The sequence below is a fragment of the Stenella coeruleoalba genome, assembly GCF_951394435.1.
Source record: "Stenella coeruleoalba genome assembly, chromosome: 19".
Taxonomy (NCBI): domain Eukaryota; kingdom Metazoa; phylum Chordata; class Mammalia; order Artiodactyla; family Delphinidae; genus Stenella; species Stenella coeruleoalba.
The window spans coordinates 8,637,320-8,662,200 of NC_137165.1; the positions used below are offsets into that span (position 1 = coordinate 8,637,320).

Below are 24,881 nucleotides of genomic sequence, written 5' to 3' on the forward strand. Positions count from 1 at the left end.
AACCACTGTGCCACCAGGGAAGTCATTCTGCTCTACGTTTATTTTCAACCATCTTGCACCAAAACCAGCCCTGATGCTCAGGAACTCACCTTTGAGCTCATATCTAGAGCCTGCGGTTCCTGTGTCTGGCAGGCATGTGTGGGTGCCTGGTAGGCGGCTCTTGCTGTCTGGCCGGGCGCTGCCTGGGGTGCGGTTCACCGGGGTATGGTTCACCAGGCAGCGGTCCTGTTATACATTCGTGCACTGCTGGCCATTTTAAACATTTTCTCATGGTTTTCGTTCATTAACGCTGACCTGAGAGAAACAGGAAAGGATTCCAGGAGTGATAAAAGATGTGGGAAAGGGAAGCTCGCAGGTCCCTGGCCTGGGCCCCTGGCAGGGTGACGCTGCCATTGCTCGTGAACAAGTTTGTTTTGGGTTTTTTGGCCACACTGCACGGCTTGCGGGATCTTGGTTCCCCGACCAGGGATTGAACCCACGCCCTCGGCAGTGAAAGCGCGGAGTCCTAGCCATTGGACTGCCAGAGAATTCCCTCGTGAACAACTTTAAAGCAATATTGTACTAAGGGCACTTGTTAAATGATCAGGTGTGTTTTAAAATCACTTGTTTGTTAATATCACTGGGTATTTCGCACACACTGAGACTCTGGTTTTTTTTAACAGAGGCATTGTGGTTTGGGTGATTACCATAACCTAAGTACTGACCGTTTATAAAAATAAACAGGAGCTTCTTCAGGAAGAGACACGCCAAAAGCTGAACCTGAGCAGTCGGATCCGGCAGCTGGAGGAGGAAAAGAACAGCCTCCAGGAGCAGCAGGAGGAGGAGGAAGAGGCCAGGAAGAACCTGGAAAAGCAGGTGCTGGCCCTGCAGGCCCAGGTGCGTGCATCCACTCGGGACGCCATGTGGCCTCAGTGTGTGTGTTTAGCAGCGGACGTCCCTGCCCTGCTGGGTGGTTTCAACTCCATTTGGGACAGTTAATTGGGTCTTGTTGGGAGCAAGGTGAAGACTCTCGGACTGTGTCAACTGTGTAAATTCCAATCCAGTCATCCTTTTATAGATGATTAGCGAAGACATTTACGGTCTAAGATCCATTTGCTCAGAAACGCATAGTATTGCTTGATATTATTTCTTCAGACAGAATACTGAAAACAAGTTTTATCTTTATTCCTCAAGTGTGAAATCCAGTTGAGTTCTTTAATCGTGATCTTTTTTCCTTCAGTTGACAGATACCAAGAAGAAAGTAGATGATGACCTGGGGACAATTGAAAGTTTGGAAGAAGCCAAGAAGAAGCTCCTTAAAGACGTGGAAGCACTGAGCCAGCGCCTGGAGGAGAAGGCCCTGGCCTACGACAAGCTGGAGAAGACCAAGAACCGCCTGCAGCAGGAGCTTGATGACCTGCTGGTGGACCTGGACCACCAGCGCCAGATCGTCTCCAACTTGGAGAAGAAGCAGAAGAAGTTCGATCAGGTGGGTGCCCAGCACTCCCCACCCCTGGGCTCCAGGGCCAGCGCCACACGTGTTTCCTCCTGGCAAAGCCCTCGCCTTTGTCATTTCGGCTTAAAATAATCCTTTCTTATTTAAGAGCAATATGTATTTATAGCAAAATTGGAAAAAGCAGACCAGCATAAAGAAGGAAACAGGAGAACACGCCTGATATTCTTAGCAATAATTCAGGCACGTAGCAAATGAGGAGTCTCTGTTGCTTTTGAAATCGATTTTTACTGTCTCCCAACACCATCCCGTGTAGCTGTTAGCAGAAGAGAAGAATATCTCTGCCCGCTACGCGGAAGAGCGAGACCGGGCCGAAGCAGAGGCCAGAGAGAAGGAAACCAAAGCCCTGTCCCTGGCCCGTGCCCTTGAGGAGGCCCTGGAGGCCAAGGAAGAGTCTGAGCGGCAGAACAAGCAGCTGCGGGCAGACATGGAGGACCTGATGAGCTCCAAGGACGACGTGGGCAAGAACGTGAGTGTCCCGGGGACCAGTGCCTTCGGGGCAGGCAGGCGACTCTGGGGAGGCCCAGCCCTACAGCGAAGCGGGCCAGGAGTGTCTTGGCCTGTATGTAATTAGGGGGTTAAGGACTCCCAGGATAAGCCATCAGGTTTTCTGCAGTCTGTTCCCGGTTACCTGTGCCAAAGCCAGGCGGGGAGTTCTTGTCGCTTTCACAGGCCCTTCCCGCCCTAAGCTGCATCCCGACAGGCGTCCTTTAAATGAAGGGTTTCTCTGTTCCTGAGCCTCAGGTGTATCACACGCAGGTACCTGAAGTCCCCTCAGATTGAGGGTAGTGGGATCTGTCTCCTGCACCGAGTGGGGAAGCTGGAGAGGAGCCGGGGGGACCCTCTCGTCCTCCCACTGCACACGCCTCCCCCAGGAGCTGCTGGGATTTTTATTTACCCTCCCCCCTCCCCTAGTGTACGAGGTGTTGAGGACAGTGATGGGGACCCAGGCCTGGGGATCAGAACAGGTTCGGGGCTTGACTCTCCCCCAAGCTCCCATCTAACCTGCCTAAGCCTATGTTTCCTCTTCTGTCAAATGGACGTGATACTTGCCTGTTTCATGAAGCAGCTGCGGCTGTGCTCTGAAAGGCATAAAGTCCTCTCTAAAGATAAAAGCTCATTTTCCTGGGACACGGGCTCTCTGGCCACATCATAAGGGAGGAAGGACTGTCCTACCTCCCTGCTGAGTCTCCTACAGCCTGGGGACCGGCCCCGTGGACAAGAAGAGGCCTCCTAGAGTAGAAATGGCCAGGATTACGTAGTAAAATGTAGAGAGAGAATTCCACGACCGATTCCGTTTTCTTGTTCCATATTAGTTTTCTTTAGAACAATCGACAGTCCCACGTTCATTCCACAAGCGTTCCTTTGTGCCTGTGGAGTGCCAGACACTAAGAGACACAGGCCCTCCTCACGTCGTAAGGCTTCTCCTGCCCGCGTGAGAACTGACATGGCCGTGAACCCCAAAGGGACACATCATAATAGCACCTGCGCACGCCTGCCTAAGGATCGTCTCCAGGATCAGAGGGGACGTGAAGGGGGAGCACCCAGCACAGCGCTTGGCACCGAGAACTTAGGAAACGTGTGTGGTGGGGATCTTTGCGCAGAGAAAGGTCAAACCCCTTTTTCACTGCACCCTGCTTGGCAGGCCTCACACACCTCGTACGTTAAGTCTCCACATGTGCATTTTCAATACAAATGACCTCTTCCACAGCAAGAGGGAGGTACTGTGTTAGACACAGTGGCCGGTCAACAGGCGACTCCCCTGACACCACACTCTTTTTATTGTTCATGGCTTTTAAAGATCTCTCAGCTTCAAGGTCATGGGAGGGTAACTGATCGACTCTAGAGCACATGTGAATAAAGAAATCAGGCCTGTCATTCACATGGCGCGTTCTGAAATGAGGACTAGTGTAGCTGCAGTGGGAGGGGAGGATGCATAGGGGGGTGGGGTGCCTATAAACAGGAACTGCTGTCCTTGCTTGTCCCTCCACCAAGGGTCATCCCCTCCCTGTGCTTCCCGTGGTCCAGGTTCATGAACTTGAAAAATCCAAACGGGCCCTAGAGCAGCAGGTGGAGGAAATGAGGACCCAGCTAGAAGAGCTGGAAGATGAGCTTCAGGCTACAGAAGACGCCAAGCTTCGCCTGGAGGTCAACATGCAGGCCATGAAGGCCCAGTTCGAGAGGGACTTGCAGACCAGAGATGAGCAGAACGAGGAAAAGAAGCGGCTACTCATTAAACAGGTAGGTCATGGAAGAGTGGCCCCCGGAACAGGAACTGGTTTGTTCTCAAAGCCCAGTTCTGGGTCAATATCTTATTCATTCACATTGGAACATATTAGCTGGAGGAAATGTATTTGGTCATTTGATAATTTTTTTTGATAATTTTATTCTTTAAAATGTAATACAACTGGTTTTGATTTCCTATTTCTCAGATAATATCACTGCTACTTACAAGCCAGGATATCCATTGAAAAGCCCTTAGTGGAATCTCCAGGGACATGTAGTCAGGTTCAAGTTCTGTGAGTCTCATGAGTATCGATAAAGGGAAGAATCAATATGTACCTGACAAGGTGATTCAGAGTATTCCGAAGGTCAGATCACACGTCCTCATTAAGCCACTCTTTAAAGGGAAACCTCTAGGTATTTACATTTTTTTTAATTTTAAGAAGTTGCTTGGGCACTTATGATTTATATACTTTCCTGAGTGCATGTTAAACTTCTAATTTAAAAGTTTACTTTAAAAATTAATTGTGGATATTTTCTCAGTCCCTTGGAGTTCATGGTGTCAAGTCTTGGATCTGAGATGGATTTAATTTTGCTTTGTTATTTGCAGTCCACTAATACTTATTTTATTAGTCATTTATTGCTAGATAACAACTTACCTCAAACTTAGTGACTTAAAACAATACGCATGAACTGAGTTTCTGTGGGTCAGGAATTCAGAATGGACTTAGCAGGGTGTGTCATCTGAAGGCCCGACGGGGGCTGGAGGGTCTGCATCCTGGCTGGCTTGCCCACGGGGTGCTGGCCCACCCGCAAGGTGCTGGCCCGAGAACTCTGCTCTGGGCACGTGGGCCAGTCTCGTTGCATCACCGAGACCATGAGCTCTGCCTCCTTACGTGCCTTTGCTGTGGTCGGTGGAAATGGTTTGTACCAGTGGTGGTGGTTAAAGATCTCTCTGTACAAATTAACTGCTAATAACAGTCATAACTGCCCAGTGGCAGGCAGCACCTCTCCAGAGTAACCCGAGCCCTCACGTGCCGGTTCTGTGTGGGCACCTGGGTCTGACCAGACGTAACCCCATGCGGTCCATTAGGTGCGGGAGCTGGAGGCTGAGCTGGAGGATGAGCGGAAACAGCGGGCCCTTGCTGTGGCTTCAAAGAAGAAAATGGAAATAGACCTGAAGGACCTGGAAGCTCAAATCGAGGCTGCAAACAAAGCTAGGGATGAAGTGATCAAGCAGCTCCGCAAACTTCAGGTAAGTGCACCAGCCGTCAGTCCTTGGTGGTGGCAGGTGTCATCTGGCCCTACTGAGATCAAGCGCAACATGGCCCGGGAAGCTGGGGAGAAGGGCTCCGGGCAGCACCCAGCCTGCCATCTTGCCCGCAGGCTCAGGGTTGCCAGGTCACCCCTGCAGAGAGCACAGTGCAGCCGTCAGCCTCGGCTGTGGGTTGGGGCCACGGGCCATAAAGATGGCACGTGTGTAGCTCCAGTGTCTACAGTGGGCCAGTGCTTGCCCCACTTGGACTGATCGGGGTGGAGTCACCAGCAGGGCGGCAACCACCAGGGACAAGCTTTGGGGCTCTGAACAGCCTCTGATGCTCAACTCAACATGCAGCCACTGAGCCACCAAGAGGAGAGTGGTGTCGACTCCCCTCCGCTAGCGCCGTGAGCTTTAGTGAGCCTTTCCATCTCATTGAATCGTCACTTTTGCTACCCAGATGGTGTGCCGGTTTTCACTATCACAGTGACAAAAAGTGATTTCTATAGTAACTCACAGTATTGGCAGGATGTGATGGGCCCTTTCATATAAGTAGGCACAACTTCCCTGGAGGGAGGTTTGTTAGGACAGAAGCTTTAGAAAGTTTCCATTCCTTTTGACCTTGGTGATTCTGCGTCTTGAGAATTTATCCTAACAAAATGTAAATATGAGGAGAAGTACTTACATACAAAGATCATAGCTGAAGTGTTATTTATGATGGGAAATAACCTAAATGTAGGTGGACTGCCAGCCATTCAAATGATGGGGATATGTATGCAGTGACACAGGAAGACACAGTGTAGGGAGGGCAGTTTAGTTTGTAACTCAGCACACATGTGTGTAAACTTCTATATATAGACAGGTAGATGTACACATTTAGGAAAAAAGTTTAGAAGGAAACGTCATCTCTGGATAATAGATTTATGAGTAGCTTATTTGCTTCCTTACACTTTTTTAAAAAGCTAAATACAAAGGTTTTTACTTTGACCAGCTAATTACAAAGAATATAAATTATATTACTATGACTTTAACAGCTTTATGGAGAGATAATTCACACAACATTCAATTTACCCATGTTTTGCTGTTTTTTAGAATATTCATAGGGGCTGTGCCAGCATCTCCCACTGTCTCATTTTGGACATTTTGTTTCCCTCTAAAAGAGACCCTGTGCCCATTAGCTGTGACTCCACACTATCTGCCACACCCAACACTGAGCAACCACTAATCCACTTTCCGTCTCTAGATTTGCCTGTGCTGGACACGTCATACAGACGGAATCCTACAATATGTGGCTTTTTGTGACCAGCTTCTTTCACTTAGCATGTTTTCAAGGTTCACCACGTTGTAGCATAAATAAGTACTTCATTCCTTTTTATTACCAAATAATATTCCATTGTTTGGACATGCCATATTTTTTTTATTAATCCATTCATTAGTTGGCATTTGAGTTATTTTGACTTTTTAGCTACTATGAATACTGCTGCTATGAACGTTCACACATATTTGTACGGATGTGTGTTTTCAATTTTCTTGGGTATATACCTAGGAATGGAACTGCTAGGTTATATGGTAATTGTTTAACTTTGAGGAACTGCCCGGTCTTTCCACAGCGACATTTTACATTCCTACCAGCTATGTATGAGGATTCCAGTTTCTCTACATCCTCAACAACACTTGCTATATTGTCCATCTTTTAATTATAGCCATCCCAGTGCGTATGAAGTGGTATCTCATTGTGGGTTTTTTTTAATATAAATTTATTTATATTTGGCTGTGTTGGGTCCTCGTTGCTGCGCACGGGCTTTCTCTAGTTGCGGCAAGCGGGGGCTACCCTTCGTTGTGGTGCGCAGGCTTCTCATTGCGTGCCTTCTCTGTTGTGGAGCACGGGCTCTAGGCACGTGGGCTTCAGTAGTTGTGGCACACAGGCTCAGTAGTTGCGGCACATGGGCTTAGTTGCTCCGCAGCATGTGGGGTCTTCCCGGACCAGGGCTCAAACCCGTGTCCCCTGCAGTGGTAGGCAGATTCTTAACCACTGCGCCACCAGCAAAGTCCCTCATTGTGGTTTTGATTTGCGTTTCCCTAATGACAAATGATGTTGAAAAGCTTTACATGTGCTTATTGGCCAATATCATATGTGGGGAAAAATGTCTTTCAGTCCTCTGCTAAGCTTTTGAGTTGTCTTCAGTAATTGAGTTGTAACATTTCTGTATACATTCTGGATGTTTTGTAGGAGATATACAGTTTCCAAATATTTTCTTTAATTGTCTAGATTATCTATTCACTCCCTCAGTGGTATTGTTTACAGCACAAAAGTTTTTAATTTTGATGGAGTCCAATTTATCTTTTGTTTCTTCTGTTTTTGTTAGGTCTGTGAAACCACTGCCTTATCCGAAGTCCTGAAGATTTAGTCCTGTGTTTTCTCCTAAGAGTTTTATATTTTTAGCTCTTTTTCTAAATCCATTTTGAGTTAATTTTTGTTATATGGTTTCATATATGAACCCAGTTTCATGCTTTCGGATATGGATATCCAGTTGTCCCAGCACCACTTGTTAAAAAGACTAGTCTTTCCCCTCTTGAATTGTCTTGGCACTCCTGTCAAAAATCAGCTGACCATAGACTTGTGTTTATTTCTGGACTCTCAGTCGTATTCCATTGATCTCTATGTCTGTCCTTCCACCAGTACCACAGTCTTGATTACTCTAGCTCTGCAGGTTTTGTGGTTGGAAAGTGTGACTTCTCCAACTTTGTTCTTCTTTTTCATGACTGTGTTCTGGGTTCCTTGCAATTCCATTTAGGATCAGCTTGTCAATTTCTGCCTCCCCCCACCAACCCCCAAAGCCCCCCACTTGGATTCTTATATTGTGTTGCCTTGGAAGATCAACTTGGAGAGTATTGCCATCTTAACAGTACATGGCTATCATGCCACTCATTTCGCTATTCTTTAATTTTTTTTCAACGATGCTTTATTTTATAGTTTCTGATGTACAAGTCTTATACTTCAGCTAAATTTTATCCTTTTTGATGCTAAGTGTAATTGCTTTGTTAATATTTAGAATGTTTATAGTTAGTATATAGAAATATAATTGATTTTTGTACAGTTGTCCTTTGGTATCCAAGGGGGATTGGTTCCAGGACCCCCCCTACTCCATGGATACCAAAATCCTCAGATGCTCAAGTCCCTGATGTAAAATGCTGTATTGGGACTTCCTGGCATCCGCGCTTCCACTGCAGGGGGCACAGGTTCAATCCCTGGTCAGAGAACTAAGATCCCACGTGCCGTGCAGCACAACCAAAAAAGGTGGGGTGGGGGGGAGAAAAAAAAGGTCTCTCCTTCCCTTCCTAAGTACCCTGCTAAAATGGTGTATTATTTGCATATAACCTATGCATATCCTCTCGTATACTTTAAATCGTCTCTAGATTACTTATAACACTACCTAATACAAGGTGAACGATATATAAATAGCTGCGCATGTGGCAAATTCAAGTTTTGCTTTTAGGAACTTTCTGAGAATTTGTTTCCCCTGAATGTTTTTGATCCACTGCTGGTTGAATCCGCGTATGTGGAACTCACAGATATGGAGAGCTGACTATATATCGATCAGTGAGGCTGCAGCCTCACTGAACTCGTTTATTAGTTCTAATCGTTTCTTAGTGGATTCCTTAAGATTTTCAATATGTAAGGTTATATCGTCTGCAAATTGAGCTCGTTTTACTTCTTTTCCAATCTGAATGTCTTTTCTTTCTTTGTCTTGGCCTAACTGCTTTGACTAGAATCTCCATTACAGTGCTACACAGAAGGGGCGAGGTCAGGCATCCCTGTCTCATTGCTTATCTTAGAGGAAGGCATTCAATCTTTGACCATTAAGTATATTAGCTGTTAGTTTTTCACTGATGCCCTTTATCAGAGTTTCCTTCAGTTTATTGAGTGTTTTTATATTGAAAAGGTGTTAGATTTTGTCAGATGCTGCTTCTGCATTTATTGAGATGATCATATAGTTAATTCATTTTTTGGATATCAAATCAACATTGCATTCCTCAGATAAATCCCACTTGGATGGTGGGGTATAAAGGTATATAAATATACACAATGTATAATTCTTTTAATATGTTGATGGATTCAATTGGTTACTATTTTGTTGAGGATTTTTACATCTGTATTCATAAGGGATATTGGCCTGAATGTTTTCTTGTCTTATTTCTGTCACTTCCACATACTTTTATATTTACAATAAATGCATACATATTATAATCTGGAGAAAAATATCATGTTTAAAAACTAAGAATGGACACTACCCCAAAACTTTCTTCCTATTTAATCTTAGGCTCAGATGAAGGACTACCAACGTGAATTAGAAGAAGCTCGTGCATCCCGGGATGAGATTTTTGCTCAGTCCAAAGAGAGTGAAAAGAAACTGAAGAGTCTGGAAGCAGAAATCCTTCAGCTGCAGGAGGTTGGTTTACTTTATTCATCCATTTGTTTAAAAAAATGTATCTGCCCTTGAAATTTCTCTGAGACCAGATAACTATACTTTAGTATCTTTGTAGCCTAGTGTAATTTCACTACCCATGTTTAATGTGGTACTGGACCATCTTACTGCTTCAGTTGGGCAAACAAAGTGGTCATACTTTGACACTGTTCTACCTGGCTAACGTCAGAGAAGTTGATGGGTAATTTCTCGAGTCTGACTGCAATTGGAGGCACACTTAGTGCCTCAAGCAAGGTGGCCGCAGCTACAGGCACTGTCGGATTTCACCCTTGAGGAAACTGTTACCAGCCAGAGCTTCCATCACGGTCTGAACTTATTCAGGAACTTGCCTCATCTGAGCGAGCCCGCCGACACGCCGAGCAGGAGAGAGATGAGCTGGCGGATGAGATCGCCAACAGCGCCTCTGGCAAGTGAGTCTCCTGGCAACAGGTGGGAAGGGACGGGCATCCCACAATCGGTGGTGCCCCCTCCCCATTCTTCATGGGCACTGGGCCCATTCCCCTGGGGCACGCCCGTGGCACTGAGACAGCCATGGGGGTCGTCTGGCATCTAGGAGTCAGTAGTTGGTTTGCTCATCTGTTCAAAGTCTGGAAAGATGAGCACGAGATGCTGAGCCTCCGGGCTGCCTGCCTCGGCCCCTGGCTGGCTGCACAACCCCGGCAGGTCACACGTCCCTGTGCCAGTCATGCCCACATAGGTGTGCAGGAAAGACATTCAGAACCAGCCTGGTTTCCATAGGGTGCACAGCCTTGCAATGCAAGTCCTCGCTTTCAGATTCATTAGGTTTGACAAGCACATTCCTTAGACTTACCTTACCCTGGATGCATTTTTCATTAAAAGCCCCCCCCCTTTTTTTTTTTTTTTCCAATTAAGAGGTTGCTTTCTCCATTCAATTACTGTACTGAGTATTCATCGTGGTCATTTTCTAGCGCACCATCATTTGGACCTGGCATTGATCTCGGTGCGCTAGAAAAGCTAGGGAATGCCAGGATGTTTTTGCACTTTTAAAGCTGGCACTGGCTGCCGAGAAGAGCTGGAGAAGGCAGCAGGGCGGTCAGCGGGAAGGCTGCACACCGGTCCAGACGAGAGATGATGGGGCCTGGCCTGGGTGGTAGGCCTGGGGATGGAGAGAAGTGGGCGGTGTGTTTGGAAGCGTAACCAGCTAGGCATGGCGGATTGGGGTGGGAACAGAGGAAAGAGAAAAGTCAACAGTGCTGCTCGGCTTCCAGCAGCAGGGTGGGTGGAGGTGCCCTCGAGTTTCCCGTACCGTGGAGACCGGTTCTGAGCTGTTGCCTCCTCGCCCGGCAGGTCTGCGCTGCTGGATGAGAAGCGGCGTCTGGAGGCACGGATAGCACAGCTGGAGGAGGAGCTTGAAGAGGAGCAGAGCAACATGGAGTTGCTCAACGACCGCTTCCGCAAGACCACGCTGCAGGTGGGCACGCAGCGGCCGCCCCAGGGAGGGCCGCGCCGTCCCCGCACGACTGACCCATCTCCTCTCCAGGTGGACACGCTGAACGCAGAGCTGGCGGCCGAGCGCAGCGCCGCCCAGAAGAGCGACAATGCGCGCCAGCAGCTGGAGCGGCAGAACAAGGAGCTGAAGGCCAAGCTGCAGGAGCTGGAGGGTGCTGTCAAGTCCAAGTTCAAGGCCACCATCTCAGCCCTGGAAGCCAAGATTGGGCAGTTGGAGGAGCAGCTTGAGCAGGAGGCCAAGTAAGAGGTTTTTACAGTGTCTCTGCTACAGACCAGGTCCAGGTTTTAGCCTGTGAGTCAGAGATGACACAGACATGCCCCTTGTCCCATGGGAGCTCCCTTGGCAGGGGAAGAATGACAAGAACACACGTAACCAGAGAGGTGGTGGTGTGAGCCCTCAGGGTACGCTGGGCTCACCTGTCAGCTCTTCCCAGACAGCTGAGGGCTCATCGCACTGTGCCCTGCGACTTCCTGGTTCCATAGTTTACATCTCTACCCAAAGTCGATTGCCCGAGTTGGTGGCATCACGTGAAATGCTACAATTTGTTGGCAGAGAAGAAATGCAGTATGACAAAAATACAAGCTTTTTTTCTCCCTGAGGAAGGGACTGCTTGACAGTTTCCGTTCTGTTGTCGTAAACCGCTCTGAAGTTTATGAGTTGCACAACACAGCCTTTGGCAGGCATTTACAAATCTATGAGGATAGAAATCACAGACTGCCAGAGCTAGAGCGGCCCTTCAGCTCACCCTCCTGTCAGGGAGCTTGGAGCCCAGAAATGCGGGTCTGTGCTCAGAGCCTGACATCCTCTGCAACCGGCATCCCAGACTTGCCCCTGCATTCAACTCTAACAGTTAAGGGTTTGTTTGCTGTTGGTTGTAATTAACATGACTCGCCCTTTCAGCTGACTCCATCACTATCGTTTTTGCATAACATTTGTGGAGGAACAAAAGAACTTTTTCTGTTTTCAGTGGAGTCCTACAAATAAGCTACCTCTGCTTCATGTGGGACAGTGGAGGCCTGTCTAGAAACATGGTGCTTTGACTCCTACGTGAAGCGTGGCGGGATGGGGGCGTTGTTTCAGTGTCAGCTGCTCTAGCATCTTCGTACGTAGTCAGTAAATTTTAAATTGAAACCATTGCCTAATAAATTGAGTCTTTGTTTTGTTTTCCAGGCTGAAAAGTTAGGAGATTAGAGTAACCAACTAAGGTTTTTGTCTTCAAAAACTCTACACTCAAATACGTGACAGGTAGCTTGTATGTAACATTTGATCGTTGGTAGATCACTAAACAAAGTGATTGACGTGGTGAAGGAATAATGCAGTTTTTCTACCTGTCAAGCATTAGAATACATTAAAGGCAATCCACAGTTTGACCAGAAGGGAGACGTTTCTGGGCCATATTGATCACGATGATACAGAGGTCCCGGAAAGCACTCTGACAAATGCCATCTTCCAGAGAAAAGGACTTAAAAAAAATATTCATTTCAAGAATTGGGAAAACTAACGTGTTGATCATTTTCACAGGGAAAGAGCAGCCGCCAACAAACTAGTCCGTCGCACCGAGAAGAAGCTGAAGGAAATCTTCATGCAGGTCGAGGATGAACGCCGCCACGCCGACCAGTATAAAGAACAGGTAAGGGCAGAAGGCAGGTAGGAGGAACACGTCTTCCACTCTAAATGCTGTAGCAAGGAGACGGATGCAAAACCAGCCGTGTTACCATTTGACTAGGTGAATGAGGAAGAGCTATTTGCAACTCTTCATTCTAACGTTTCAACAAACATGTGCTGTTCCTTGTTCCTGCCACTCACTCCCGGGTGCTGGGGATACAGAGGTGATTAGGACCTGGCCCTGCCCCGTGAGTCCCCCCAAGTGCCCCGGAGTGGGCAAGAGCACGTCAGGAAGGCTTGAAGTGTGAGGCCTGGACTGACCTTAAAGTTATCATGTTTCCTCCACTAGAATGGACGCTACATGAGTGCAGAGATTTCTGCCTGTTTCACCCACTGTCATCTCTTGAATGCCTAGAATAGTTCTGGGCACAGCTGGCAGTCACTGAATGTTGGCTGGTTGGAGGGGTGGATACATTGTTGAATGAAAAGGGAAGAGAAAGCAAATGTACGGCATGTGGAACCCGAGTGGTCCTCCTTGTCTGCGTCCAGGCATCTGTTTTCTCAGTGCCAAGGGCATGTGCTGATAGGGCTTTGGACTGTGGTCAGGTCTGCACTGGCTAAAACCTGGGTGGGGGCTGTGTTCTCCTCTGGCTCTCGGTCCTCTCTGAGACCTGCCGCCGTGGCTGGAGCTGAGGATCCAGTGCCTCTGGCCCAGATCCTCCTCTCCTCCTCCCCCTCTCCTCCTCCCCTGCTCTAGTCGGGCACCCAGCCTGGCCTTCCCTTCTCACCCCCACGCTCAGGGCCTAGCAACACCGAGGGCAGTTCTGGGTGGGTGTGACCTGGACCCGCAGGGCACTGGCCAGTCTCTGTGGTTCAGGAGTGAGGGATCCAGTGGGCAGGCTGAGTTCTCCTGTCAGGTCTTCCAGAGTGGCTTTGTACTTGAATCACACCTGTGTTGAACAGAGGTGTAAAAATGAATGGAGCATCTCCTGGGGTTGGAGACTGTCCACACTGTTGGCTCTTCTGCGTCCTGCGGGACTAGCCCTTCCCTTTCACAGTCCCATAGGGCACTCGTGTGAAGATACTAAACTGTCATTTTTCTGCAGAAAACTCAGGGATGAAAAGCGGGTGTGTTTTTTTTTTTTAAGTTTCCTTTAGCATAATTTGCTGCATAGACATGGTTTTGCTGAGAATAGCAGGCTGGTCAAAAGGCCTTGGGCCAGGCCCCAGTCTTGTGTATCAGTGCACTCGCACGTGTATATGCCTGCCGTGTGTGTGGGTACACTCGTGTGTGCACTCGCGTGGCTGGCAGGGCAGAGGCCTATGCTGACACTCTCAGGATGCAGCGATGCCAAATTTGGATTCACCGGTTTGGTGTGACTTGGTTCGTGTAACTTCCCCGAGATGGAGAAGGCCAACGCCAGGATGAAGCAGCTCAAACGGCAGCTGGAGGAAGCAGAGGAAGAAGCCACACGTGCCAACGCGTCTCGGCGCAAACTCCAGCGGGAACTGGATGATGCCACCGAGGCCAACGAGGGCCTGAGCCGCGAGGTCAGCACGCTGAAGAACCGGCTGAGGTGAGTGCCCCGGGGCTGCGTCCATGGGCTCCGGGTGCAGTGGTTTCTCAGGCTCCGGTCCAGCTCTTCGTTCTTGCCTGTTTAGCTGTTCAGGATCCCTGACCGTCAGTAGTCCTTGAGGATGGAGGAGCAACAGGCCCACTCATTTGCTCCGCGTTTGCTAGTGGGCTGTGCGAATACATGGCTCGAGGCTTGGGAGCCAGCCCAGGTGTCTGTCCGCGTCCCGGGTGAGGGCAGAACACGGGGAGCCAAGGCTACACCTTCTCCCCCAGAAGGAAAGCTTAGCACAGGTGTTGGCAAACCGTGGCCTATGGGCCAGATCCTGTCTGCGCCCTGCTCTCCTGTACAGCCAGGGAGCTAAGAATGGTGTTTACATTTATAAAGGCTGTAAAAAGACAAAGAGTGTTCAACAGCGACCTTAGGTGGCCCACAAAGCCTAAATAGAGCATTTACTCTCCACCCTTTGGGGAGAGGCTGGCCCATGGTGAGCAGGGGGCTGAGTCCAGCCACCCCCAGGGCTCCGGGGCCCTCCCAGGATGACGTTCCGCAGGCGGATGTGGGAGAGGTGGGAAAGCACGGAGCTGTTTCTGATGTGCCCACCACCCCAGCTGGTGCGTCTTGAGGAAGGGCTGGAAGTTGAGTCGTCAGGCGGTTGAACGGCTTGCCAGCCACGAGCTGCTGCGGTCGTGCCCACACACTTTCTCTGCTCTCCAGGCGAGGAGGCCCGATCAGCTTCTCCGCCAGCCGATCTGGCCGGCGCCAGCTGCACATCGAGGGCGCTTCCCTGGAGCTGTCGGATGACGACACAGAAAGTAAGACCAGTGATGTCAATGAGACGCAGCCGCCCCAGTCTGAGTAGATCCGAGGAAGCCGGCGGAGGCGATACCGAGGGACAGGCAGGAAGCCCCCCAGCGCCCCGGCCTTGGGGCCCCCTGCAGATCTGGGGGACTGGCGAACCGCACGACTCCTGAGAGATCAACTGTGTCTTAAGGACTTGCAGCCTACACGACTGTCTCCTGCTTCAGATTTAGGTACAATTGCTCCCCTTTTTATATATATATATATATACACAAAACCTACACATACTAAACAGATCGTCTCATGATTGCGTCTATTTTCCATATATCCATCAAGAGACCATTTTATAATACATGTTAAGAAGAGAACCCTTTTTCGAACAAACTCTAGACCCCGTTGCCGGTCGCTGGGGCAGCCCCGGGGTTGCTGCCCAGTCGCTCTGCATGCTCTGTCTTACGGACAGCTACCTTAACCTTAGTTCTGTGTTCATGTGGCCCCTGCCTCCTCAGCCACGTCAAGTCTCTTAGAACGTTGTGGAACCTAAACTGCACTTGTAGCTCTCATTTCCTTCAAATAATGATCAACACTATTTCAGTGAGCAAACTGTGAAAGGGGCTTTGGAGAGATTAGGAGGGGTGGGTTGGATGTGGGGAAGCGGCGTCCGTGTGGGGTGGCCATGCCTACCTCCCTCGAGTCGTGGTGTGCCCCCTCTCTTCACGTGAACTGTCCTCGGCCCGGTCTGTGCATAGGAAGAACAGCGGCCACCACCCAGCTGAGGCCCTGGGGGCAGCCATCACAGTGACTGCAGGAGGGCCTCCGGAGGCCCCGGCTTCCCCCGTGTGCTCCTCGCTTCTGGAGCGAGCAGCTGCAGGCCCCGGAGCAGAAGCTCGGGCGATACCCTCCCTCGCCAGCCAGGCTCTCATGCTGACCTTGCAAATTCAGCCGCTGCTTTGAGCCCAAAATGGGAATATTGGTTTTGTGTCCGAGACTTGTTCCAAGTTTGTTGATGAGGTTGACAGAACCTCGAGAACAGATGCCACCTGCCTGAATGTTGACATGCCAGTGGATGTGACTCCTTTTTGATTTCTCCTTTCCCCTCCCCCTTGGGACAGTGTTACAGTGAACATTTAGCATTCTGTTTTTGGTTGCTAGTTAATCAAACTGACATTACAGAAAGTGCCTTAGACACTACAGTACTAAGACAATGTTAAATATATTATTTGCCTCTGTAACAATCTAATGTATTAAGTTTTGACTGTGCTTCATATATCATGTACCTCTCTAGTCAAAGTGGTATTATAAACATTCAGTGACAATGAATCAGTGTTAATTATAAATCCTTGATCCTCTGCAACATGCTTGAAAACACAAACCTTTTGGGTTAAAAGCTTTAACATCTGTTAGGAAGAATTTGTCATGTGGGTTTGGAATCTTTGATTTTCCCCCTTTATGAATTGTACTGGCTGTTGACCACCAGACACCTGACTGCAAATATCTTTTCTTGTATTCCCATATTTCTAGACAATGATTTTTGTAAGACAATAAATTTATTCATTATAGATATTTACGCCTGCTCTATTTACTTGGATATTTACTTGGAGGAAAAAGCACCCGTTGAGAATAAACAGACCTCAATAAACAAGAATAATCATGTGAATGTGAAATCTGTTTTCTCACCTTCTGTTCTCGATTTCCCACCTGTGGTCTGATCGGAGGTTGGAAGCTACAGAGAGTTTAAATGCTGACAGCCAGGCTGCTTTTATCTGAGGGCACTGCACTCGCAGAAACTGTCGGATGACAGGCTAAGTCTGGGCAGTCGTGGTGACAGATCCTGTTCTCACCGGTGGCCTCCGTGTGTAGCTGCATCAGGAAGGAAAGGGCTGCTGGAGCTGGAGCGCCAACTGTTAATGGAGAAGGGAGCAATCCGGGGCTGCAGGATGAAGCCTTGAGGAGGGTTTCCAGTCACCAACCAATGAAGCTCATTACTGGATTAAGAGGTCCAAGACGTTTCAGACTACATTTTCAGGCAGGATGCACATTAAAAATGCTTTTGGGAGGATTCGGCGACGAGATCCAAGGGCAGCTGTGAGCCCGTTAGGACAGGCTGGAGAGAGATACTAGGGGAACACAATCATGTAGAGAATGCTGGGGGGTTTTCCATGATATGCTCAGCTTAGGCTGGTTCTGGTGGTCTGAACTATATACCTAGGCTGCTCGGCAGTTGTGGGGATGTGAAAAATGGGCAAAAGTGTTCCCTTTCTCCTGTGTCACTACCATAGGAAAAAAAGGTGAGTTGCACTTACCGTCTCTCAGGTGTGTTCTCACCCCTGCATTCAGTATCTCAGTCCAGGGGTTTGTGGAATTCAGAGGCTTGTTTTTCTCAAAAAGAATCCTTCCCTGCTGGCTGGTTTAACTGGTGTTAATGTCACACTGTTTCCCAACTACTCAGCCTATCAGGAGAAACATATAATCTACATGAACAGATTCCAATCCCTGGGAGCCGGGCTCTGAGTGTCAAAGACAAAGCAATAGGCCAGCTCCCACCCCACAGGTGTATGGTCCATCGTGAGGAAGGACTCAGGCAAGACGTGGGAAAGCCTTAGCCTTTTGTGGAAATGAAGTTTAGATGAGCTCTGCTGGGGTTTTAACTCTGTCACGTACACTTTAAATGCTCTGTCTGCCCTTGCCACACCACAGTTGCTGCTCTTTTTAATGCAGACGTTCTAGGAAATTCTTCTAAATTACTTTGGTACGGATAATACATCTGTGCCTAGCCTGACTGTCCTGGGCATTCTGATATCAGAAAGACTAGTGCCCTATCACATTTACTTCTGTCACCAATCTTCCCCATCCCTGGAAACCTCAATGAAGATGAAATGAGCTAGAAGACCGATATCTTACAACCGGCCCTCCCTATGGCTCTGGGTATCACTGACCCATGGCCCCTTCCTCCTGACGCCAACGTTGCTATGACAATAGACATGTCTGTCAAGACTGCGGAAGAAAAGAACTCACGGTTGTCTGAGGCTAGGAACCACCACTTCCTGCCCCGCCCCTAAAAAAAAAAAAAAGTCACAACAGGCCATAGGCTGGAATCTTTAGAAAGTGGAGACATGGCTCCACTCCCCCTAGTTCAGGCAGGCCTGGGTGAAGCCCGTGGCTGAGACCCGAGGCGAGTCCCCATCCACAGAAGCTTCCCAGTCGCTCTGGGAGGGAAAAGATCTTCACCAAGAGCTTTCCCAAAGGCTGAGCATTTGCAAGAATGCTATGTCCTGTGCACGGTCAGGACCAACCAGGCAGTCTACTTCCTCGTGTAGCCACCTGTCATTTGGAAATCTAGCAAATCATACAGTTCTTTTCAGAAATCTAATATGAAACACTATAAAGATATAATGACATGACGCCAGTTTCCAAAGATAACGTTAACTGTAATTACAGTGCCTACGTACCACACGCACGAAGTATGAACACGCCCTTCACCCCTAACACCAAGACTACAAATTCGTGTTTGATGCACTACAGCAGTGAGGTCTGTTTATTTTTTTCAAAGTCGCCCAATAATGGAATCCGTCCCCGCTAACTGGATGTCACGAAGCCTTATTCAAGAGGTAACGTGACATAATCAGACTATTAAACACTGGGTCCGACTGAGACATCCAAGCAGAGCGCTGGCTCCTTCAAAGGACCACACTGCACAGAAGCTAAGATGCTCCTGTTCTCACGTGTAAGCTCATGCATCTCATAATCGCCTTCAGGAGGTGGCAGTTGTCATGTGGTTGTCATTGCCTGACTCCTGGTAAGGTCAATAAAGCCCAGCGTCAGATCTTGTAGAATGAGTGTCAGCAGCTTAGAGTAAAATTCTGGAGCCAGCAGTAGAGTATGCTTTTCAGAAGTACTGCATCACCAGTGCTCACCGCAGCGCAGAGGATGACACTACTTGGGAAAACACGGACAAGGACAACTCTGGGTCAAAATGTAGTTCAGAACGTTGGAATCACAATGAAGTTTTAGGACTATCTCTCACATTTTCCTTTTTGTGTATGAATTAAGTGTGATATGATGAAAATCTGCATAAAGAAGTCTGTTAGACTTTCAATAAATACAAAGTCTAAAACGATAGGCGTTTTCATAGTTCCAGCTGGCACATTTTTCTTACCGTTTTACAAAATAAAGGTGTGTCTTATAATTGCTGACGTTTGAGAGTCCATGAAATACAGAACTCTCCTCACTAGGCTGGCGCTGGGGTGGAACCTGGGGGAACCTGCACTTTAAAATTTCCCCAAGTATGACTCAGCCCGGTCATCTGGCAGGTCAGGGAGCCCCCTGCTTTGTGCTACTTGGTCAACTCTCAGAACTACTCAGCACAATTCTTCAGACCAACTGGGGCAGTGAAAGAAAATCAGTCTCGTTACTTCAATTTTTAAAAAATTTGAGCAACTTTACAGGAAAATTTAGAACCCTTGACAAATAGTAAACTATTTTCATCTTTTCATTTCACTTCTGATTTTTTTTATAAAGCTGCAATTGCATGTTCATCTATTTTGTGTCCTCATTGATCATTTCCATTCCCACAGATTAGCACAACCGCACACTTACATTTCAGTGGCTCTGTGGTCTTTTGTTCAGCTGCTAAGTCATCCCAACCATTCCATTCCCCTGCCATCAGACATTTATATTAGTACTGTTGAGACCGATTTTGTTTGTTCTTACTACCATAGATGAAGAGCTGTTACAGCTTATCACATTGTTAGATTGAGTCAAGACTTACAGAGGCTAATTTAGTGACACCAATATGTAAAAGTGTACCTAGTCCCCTAAATTCTAGGTGACAGCAGGATTTGCTGGGGAGGGTGGGCAGTTAAAGCACTCACTTTTTTGAGAACCAAAAAACTGCTTCATAGCTCCATCTACTGACAAGGCTCTGAGCCTCACACAGACGTCGCTGTTGATCCACGCACAGAAAACTTGCCCAGTCCTGCCAGCCCAGCACCTCATTCCCAGGCCTCCACCTGCATATCATGACCCAAGCAGAATGCCCGTATTTCAATGGGGGCAGCAAACTTGATACCGGATTAGAAAACACCCCACAGGTAAACAAGTGAAACATCTGTTCAGTTTCCAAACACTAACATAACTCCTGTGGGTGCAGGTGGGCAGCAGGATAAAGCATGACTCCAAATCATAACCCCATGTGGCACAAACACCAGCACCATAAGCTTCGCTCTGTTTTCAAATTTGCCTCTTCACATGCACTATCTCATAAAAGAAGTCTGTTACATTAATATTTACTAGAGATTGTTTTTCCTTAAAATTAAAAACGGGCTACTGTATTCCTATGTATCATATTTTTAAGTCATGGGACCAGTTGTTAGATAAGATGCTCTAAGTCATAGGAAAATGATTTGCAAAGATGCCTCCTGCCCCCGCTCCCATTTTTAGAAAAGAATTCAGTAAACACATTCAAATTTTAAAGGCCAAGCTAGTGCTCTCAATTTGTTTCAAACTTTGAGGCAAATATAGAGAGAAAAACAACCCATGAAGTAAAAGTCAGAATGTAGAAAAGGCTTATCTTAGCATCCTCTAGGCAAACAGTGCGGACAACTGACAGCCTGGACCCAACCCCCCTCAGGCCCTGTTCCCACCAGCGGCCAGGCAGGAGAGACCTGGCTACAGGCTGCCCCCTAAAGCCACTGCCGCACCCCAGGTCATGTCCCCTTCCCCAGAGGTGCCAGCTTCCACCTTGGCTTGCAGGAGATGCTAATGGCGTCTCCAAGACAGCTTCTGAGAGAAACAGAGTCCACACACGACAGACAAGATTGGGAGAGGAGGAGGGTGGATGGGCCGCATTCCTCCCACTGCAAAGGCTGTGTCGCCTTCGTGCACATCACTTCCAAGCGTTCAGAATCAGCTCACCTCCTGAGGCATGAGACACAGTCAAGGCCAGCGAGGCCTCGAGTTTGACAAGGTGGTGAAGACAGCAGAAAACCACTGGGCTCCTTTCCAAACCTGGCTCTTCCGTGAACCAGCTGTGTGAGCTTAGGCCAGTCACCTAAACCCTGGGCCCGCCTTCCCATCTGTAGACCGAGGCAAAACCAGCTCATCCTGCGCCCAGGTCACCGTATCTAGTTGCCACTTGCCTACTCGTGACTCAACACCCCAGCTGTGGCTTCTGGCTCCTCACTGGGTTGGTGGGGTATCACTTCCGGCCACTCAGCTGGCTCCTATTTTATGCAGGAAGATGTTTCAGGAGCAAGGGATGGGAATGGGTGGTGAGACGAAAATATCTGGAGACAAGAAGCTGTCCTTTGCCACCTGGAAAATCAGCCCCCTCCACGCAGGGGAGACCATGTGGACCCAGGCCAGGGGCAGCTCATTCCTGAAGGTTTCAGTGTGAGCCACGCAAACCTGGCAATCGAGCAGCCCTAGGAGGAGAACCCACTCAGAGGATCTTTAGCTATACAGGCAAGCAGTTAGTAGAACCTTCATACCAGGAAGCAAATGCTCTATTTGAGCAAGTACAAAGCAGCATCTTGAACCAGATACAGAGGGTCACTGACTTACAATGGTTTAAGATTTTTTTTGATTCTAGCATGATGCAAAAGCGATACACTCAATAGAAACCATGCTTTGAATTTTAGATTTTAATCTTCTCCCAGGCTAACAATATGCAGCCCAATCCTCTCTCACAATGCTGGACAGGGCAGTTCCCGGTCAGCCACACAATCACGAGAGTCGACAACCAATACAGTTACAACCATTCTGCACCCAGACAACCGTTTGGTTTTTCACTTTCAGTACACTATTCAATCAATTAGATGAGATAGTCAACACTTAATTATCAAATAGGCTTTGTGTTAGATGATTTTGCCCAACTGTTGGCTAAGCGTTCTGAGCATGTTTAAGGTAGGCGAGACTAAGCTATGATGTTCAGTAGGTTAAGTGTATTAAACGCATTTTCAATTTACAATGAGTGGGTTTACTGGGACGTAATCCCACTGTAAGTGGAGGAAGATCTGGAATCCACGGAGAAAGCTAAAAGAGGCTTGGGGAATCAACCAGCTTCCTCAGGGGGTCATATGCCAAGGGCTGCTGCAGCTATCAAAAACCAAAACTATGTGGGAGTCCTGAAGGGGCCAGAAATAAGCCTAGCAGCACACTCCGTACTTTCACGGACCTGGCCTGTGCTCTCCTGGACCCAAAGCAGTGGTGAGACATCAGTGAATAACACGTGGGCCCCTGCAGCCAGGGCCCTACTCCCAGCCACTGCCTGAATAACAACTGGTGAGATGATCCCAGGGGTGTGCAGCTGGAGAGGAAGTGAGAAATCGCTGGGGAGCCAAGGAAAAGGATTGAAGCTCCAGAACTCATCCTTACTTTAACCAGAGTAGCTCTGTTTGTTATGTTTTAGATTTGGGGTTCCTGCATAAACAAAGAGGTCTGCTAAACGTTGAAACCTCTGATCTAATCCAACCCTTCCAATGATGGCTGGGAAAGAAGCTGGGAGTCTGCCCATCAGTAAGAGACCTGGAGTTTTCTTTTCAACTGTTTGGCCAGCAGAGCTGGGCACAGCACAGACACACCAGGACAAGCGTCTCTCGTGAGTCAACTTACGATGAAATCTCCAGGAACAACTAATAGAAGCTATTCCTGCCTGCATACTGACAGAAGAAAAAATGTTTAATGTATCCTACCTTAATGTTTCTTATTCACTTAGGAACTGGATTCACTTACTTTTCATTTACATACAGTCTTCAAACTACAAACTACTCCGTTTATGCTCTTTGTTATAAGCAGTGCTCAGAATCTGACACATTAGTACAGATGCCCCAGTTAACTCGCTCCTCAAGTCCAGTCACCCTGTCTCTTGCTACTAAACATCTGGCACCTTCTCTCAAGGGATGAGGAGAGAAGCCCGGATCCAAGTGACCTCTAATCCCAGAACACCAGCACATGTCATGAACAGCAGCCCAGCAGGAGGACCAGCTCCTGGATCCATCGCGGTTACTCCAAGACTTAGCAAGCTGCCTCCCTCAAAGTGCCGGTCCCTCCTCCCAGATTCCCACACGGGGCCAGGGCTATTCTCAGGCTCTCCTGGAAATCACAGCTAGGAGCACAAACCAGCATCAAGAACCAGCATGAGGAACACATAAGCCACAGGGATGTACTGTACGACACAGGGAACACAGCCGGTCCTCTGTATAACTATTAATGGGATATAACCTTTAAAAATTGTGAATCGCTATATTGTATACCTGTAACTTGTGTAAAACTGGACATCAACTATACTTCAATTTTTAAAAAAATAAATAAAAAACAGTCAGCATGAGAATGCCTGTTCACACATCCTGAGGCCGCCTGAATTTTCTTTGCCCTATTCCACAGCTGCTGTCCACATCCCCGTGTCCCATGTCACAACAGAAGTGACATTTGAACCTGGCTTTGCAACTCCAGCTCTTCTCTCCCAGGATGGCAGAAACCCAATAAAGCAACCTCAATCCTTTTTCTTTTTTTTCTGTGAAATTTATTGTTTCCACATTAAAAGATTTTTTTGAGGGGGAGTATTTTTTTTTAACCACGTGATGATCCTACACAGCTGCCCAGAGTAGGACACCATCATAAGTCTTTAACATGCCATATGAGTTCTGAATAAATAAAAGCTACAAAGCCCAAGTTATATACAAATATCTTAGGCAATAATGTTTACAAACCTATGTACAATAAAACAAATGTAAACAGTAAATGCAGCATGAGAGTAATCAAAGGATGCACAGGGACAACCACTTATGGTCAGTCTGCCCCCAGGAGCTGGCACCAGCCAGCCCCTGGAATCAGGCCACTCAACCCTTCCTAACACAACCGGACAGGCCCTCTGAAAACAAAACAAAAACACTCTGAAGGTGTCATTTAACTAAAGGACCAGAGAGCTGGCGAGGAGGTTGCCACCACCCCCTGCCCCGAGTCTCAGGCACATGGAGGAGGAGGAGACGGCAGGGGCACAGCCCTGCACGTGCCCAGGTCCCAGAAGCTCCTGCCACCTGGGCTCAGACAGGCATTTTGCTGCTCTGGGAGGCTAGTCTATGGAATGATAACTGCTAAAGTAAAACCAGAAGGTGCAGAAAATGTTCCCTAATTCAGTGACCTTCCTGACTCTTTGCCAGCAACAGGCCCAAACCGTGGGGGTGGAGGTGGGGGACACATGATCCATGAGCACTGGAGATGCTTGGGTGGGAGCTCAGGAGGAGAGCACACGTCGACCTGATTTGGGGGAGAACCTCTAGAAGATCTGCAATGTCCTAAACGTAACTAAATCCTATCAGTACAGCAGGGAGGGGGCTATGAGGCAGGTGTGATGAATGGGTACTTCTGCATCCAGTGACCAAGTAATACGTGTATGTATCACCTTGTGACCCACAAAAGTGCAATCATGTGAAACCAACGGCACTACGGCGAGAAGAGAAAATAGCCAGTATTGATGTCGCGCAGAGTCCTGGGGCTGGGCAGGGCCCAGCAGCCGCCACTGCATGCAGCCTGCCCTCTGCCAGCCATGGGGAGGCAGACGGAGGGGCACGAGCTGGGCCCGGGCACCGAGGGGTGAGGCGTGGGTGTCCTGGGTTGTTGCAGGAGGGCGGGAGCCCCGACCTGGAGGCCAGGCACTCACACGCTGAGAGGCAGCATACCCGGTGCCGACGACGGGCGCGAGGAGCCCAGACCGGGAGGAGGAGAAGCCGGGTCAAAGCCGTTTACTGCCCTGTGGGGGTGGCCAGAGCAGAGAAGGAAGGGAAGAGAAAGAGAGACTGTCATTTAAAATCACTCGACACACAGCGAAATTCATTTGCTCTCTGCAACTATTCCTCTTCCCGGCCTAGAGCAGAATCCTGATGGCCCAGGGGAGAGAGCTGCCTAGAGAGCATGAGCTGGTGAGAGACTTGAGAAGCCTGTGGTCCTGGGGGTGATGACACTACTGCTCCCT

General features: G+C 48.3%; 2 protein-coding genes across 8 annotated transcripts in view; one reads left to right on the forward strand and one right to left on the reverse strand.

Moving 5' to 3' along the window:
• The window catches only part of MYH10 (myosin heavy chain 10), a 153,151-nt gene extending 136,677 nt beyond the window's left edge, over positions 1 to 16,474 (forward strand). For 4 of the 5 annotated variants that reach the window (XM_079906023.1, XM_079906022.1, XM_079906025.1 and 1 more), the window contains 12 exons: positions 724 to 876; positions 1,220 to 1,468; positions 1,749 to 1,961; positions 3,521 to 3,733; positions 4,809 to 4,970; positions 9,296 to 9,424; positions 9,782 to 9,870; positions 10,769 to 10,892; positions 10,962 to 11,170; positions 12,453 to 12,561; positions 13,941 to 14,113; positions 14,828 to 16,474. In XM_079906023.1, coding sequence (XP_079762149.1) covers positions 724 to 876; positions 1,220 to 1,468; positions 1,749 to 1,961; positions 3,521 to 3,733; positions 4,809 to 4,970; positions 9,296 to 9,424; positions 9,782 to 9,870; positions 10,769 to 10,892; positions 10,962 to 11,170; positions 12,453 to 12,561; positions 13,941 to 14,113; positions 14,828 to 14,972 — 1,968 coding nt within the window. In that variant the 3' untranslated portion in view covers positions 14,973 to 16,474. Of the gene's footprint in view, positions 1 to 723; positions 877 to 1,219; positions 1,469 to 1,748; positions 1,962 to 3,520; positions 3,734 to 4,808; positions 4,971 to 9,295; positions 9,425 to 9,781; positions 9,871 to 10,768; positions 11,171 to 12,452; positions 12,562 to 13,940; positions 14,114 to 14,827 lie in introns of all 5 variants that reach the window. The other variant, XM_079906021.1, reaches the window with a different exon arrangement.
• A 139-nt stretch (positions 16,475 to 16,613) lies between these two features.
• NDEL1 (nudE neurodevelopment protein 1 like 1) overlaps positions 16,614 to 24,881 on the reverse strand; it is a 73,225-nt gene continuing 64,957 nt past the window's right edge. For all 3 annotated transcript variants that reach the window (XM_079906027.1, XM_079906026.1, XM_079906028.1), the window contains one exon: positions 16,614 to 24,659. In XM_079906027.1, coding sequence (XP_079762153.1) covers positions 24,652 to 24,659 — 8 coding nt within the window. In that variant the 3' untranslated portion in view covers positions 16,614 to 24,651. The remainder of the gene's footprint in view (positions 24,660 to 24,881) is intronic.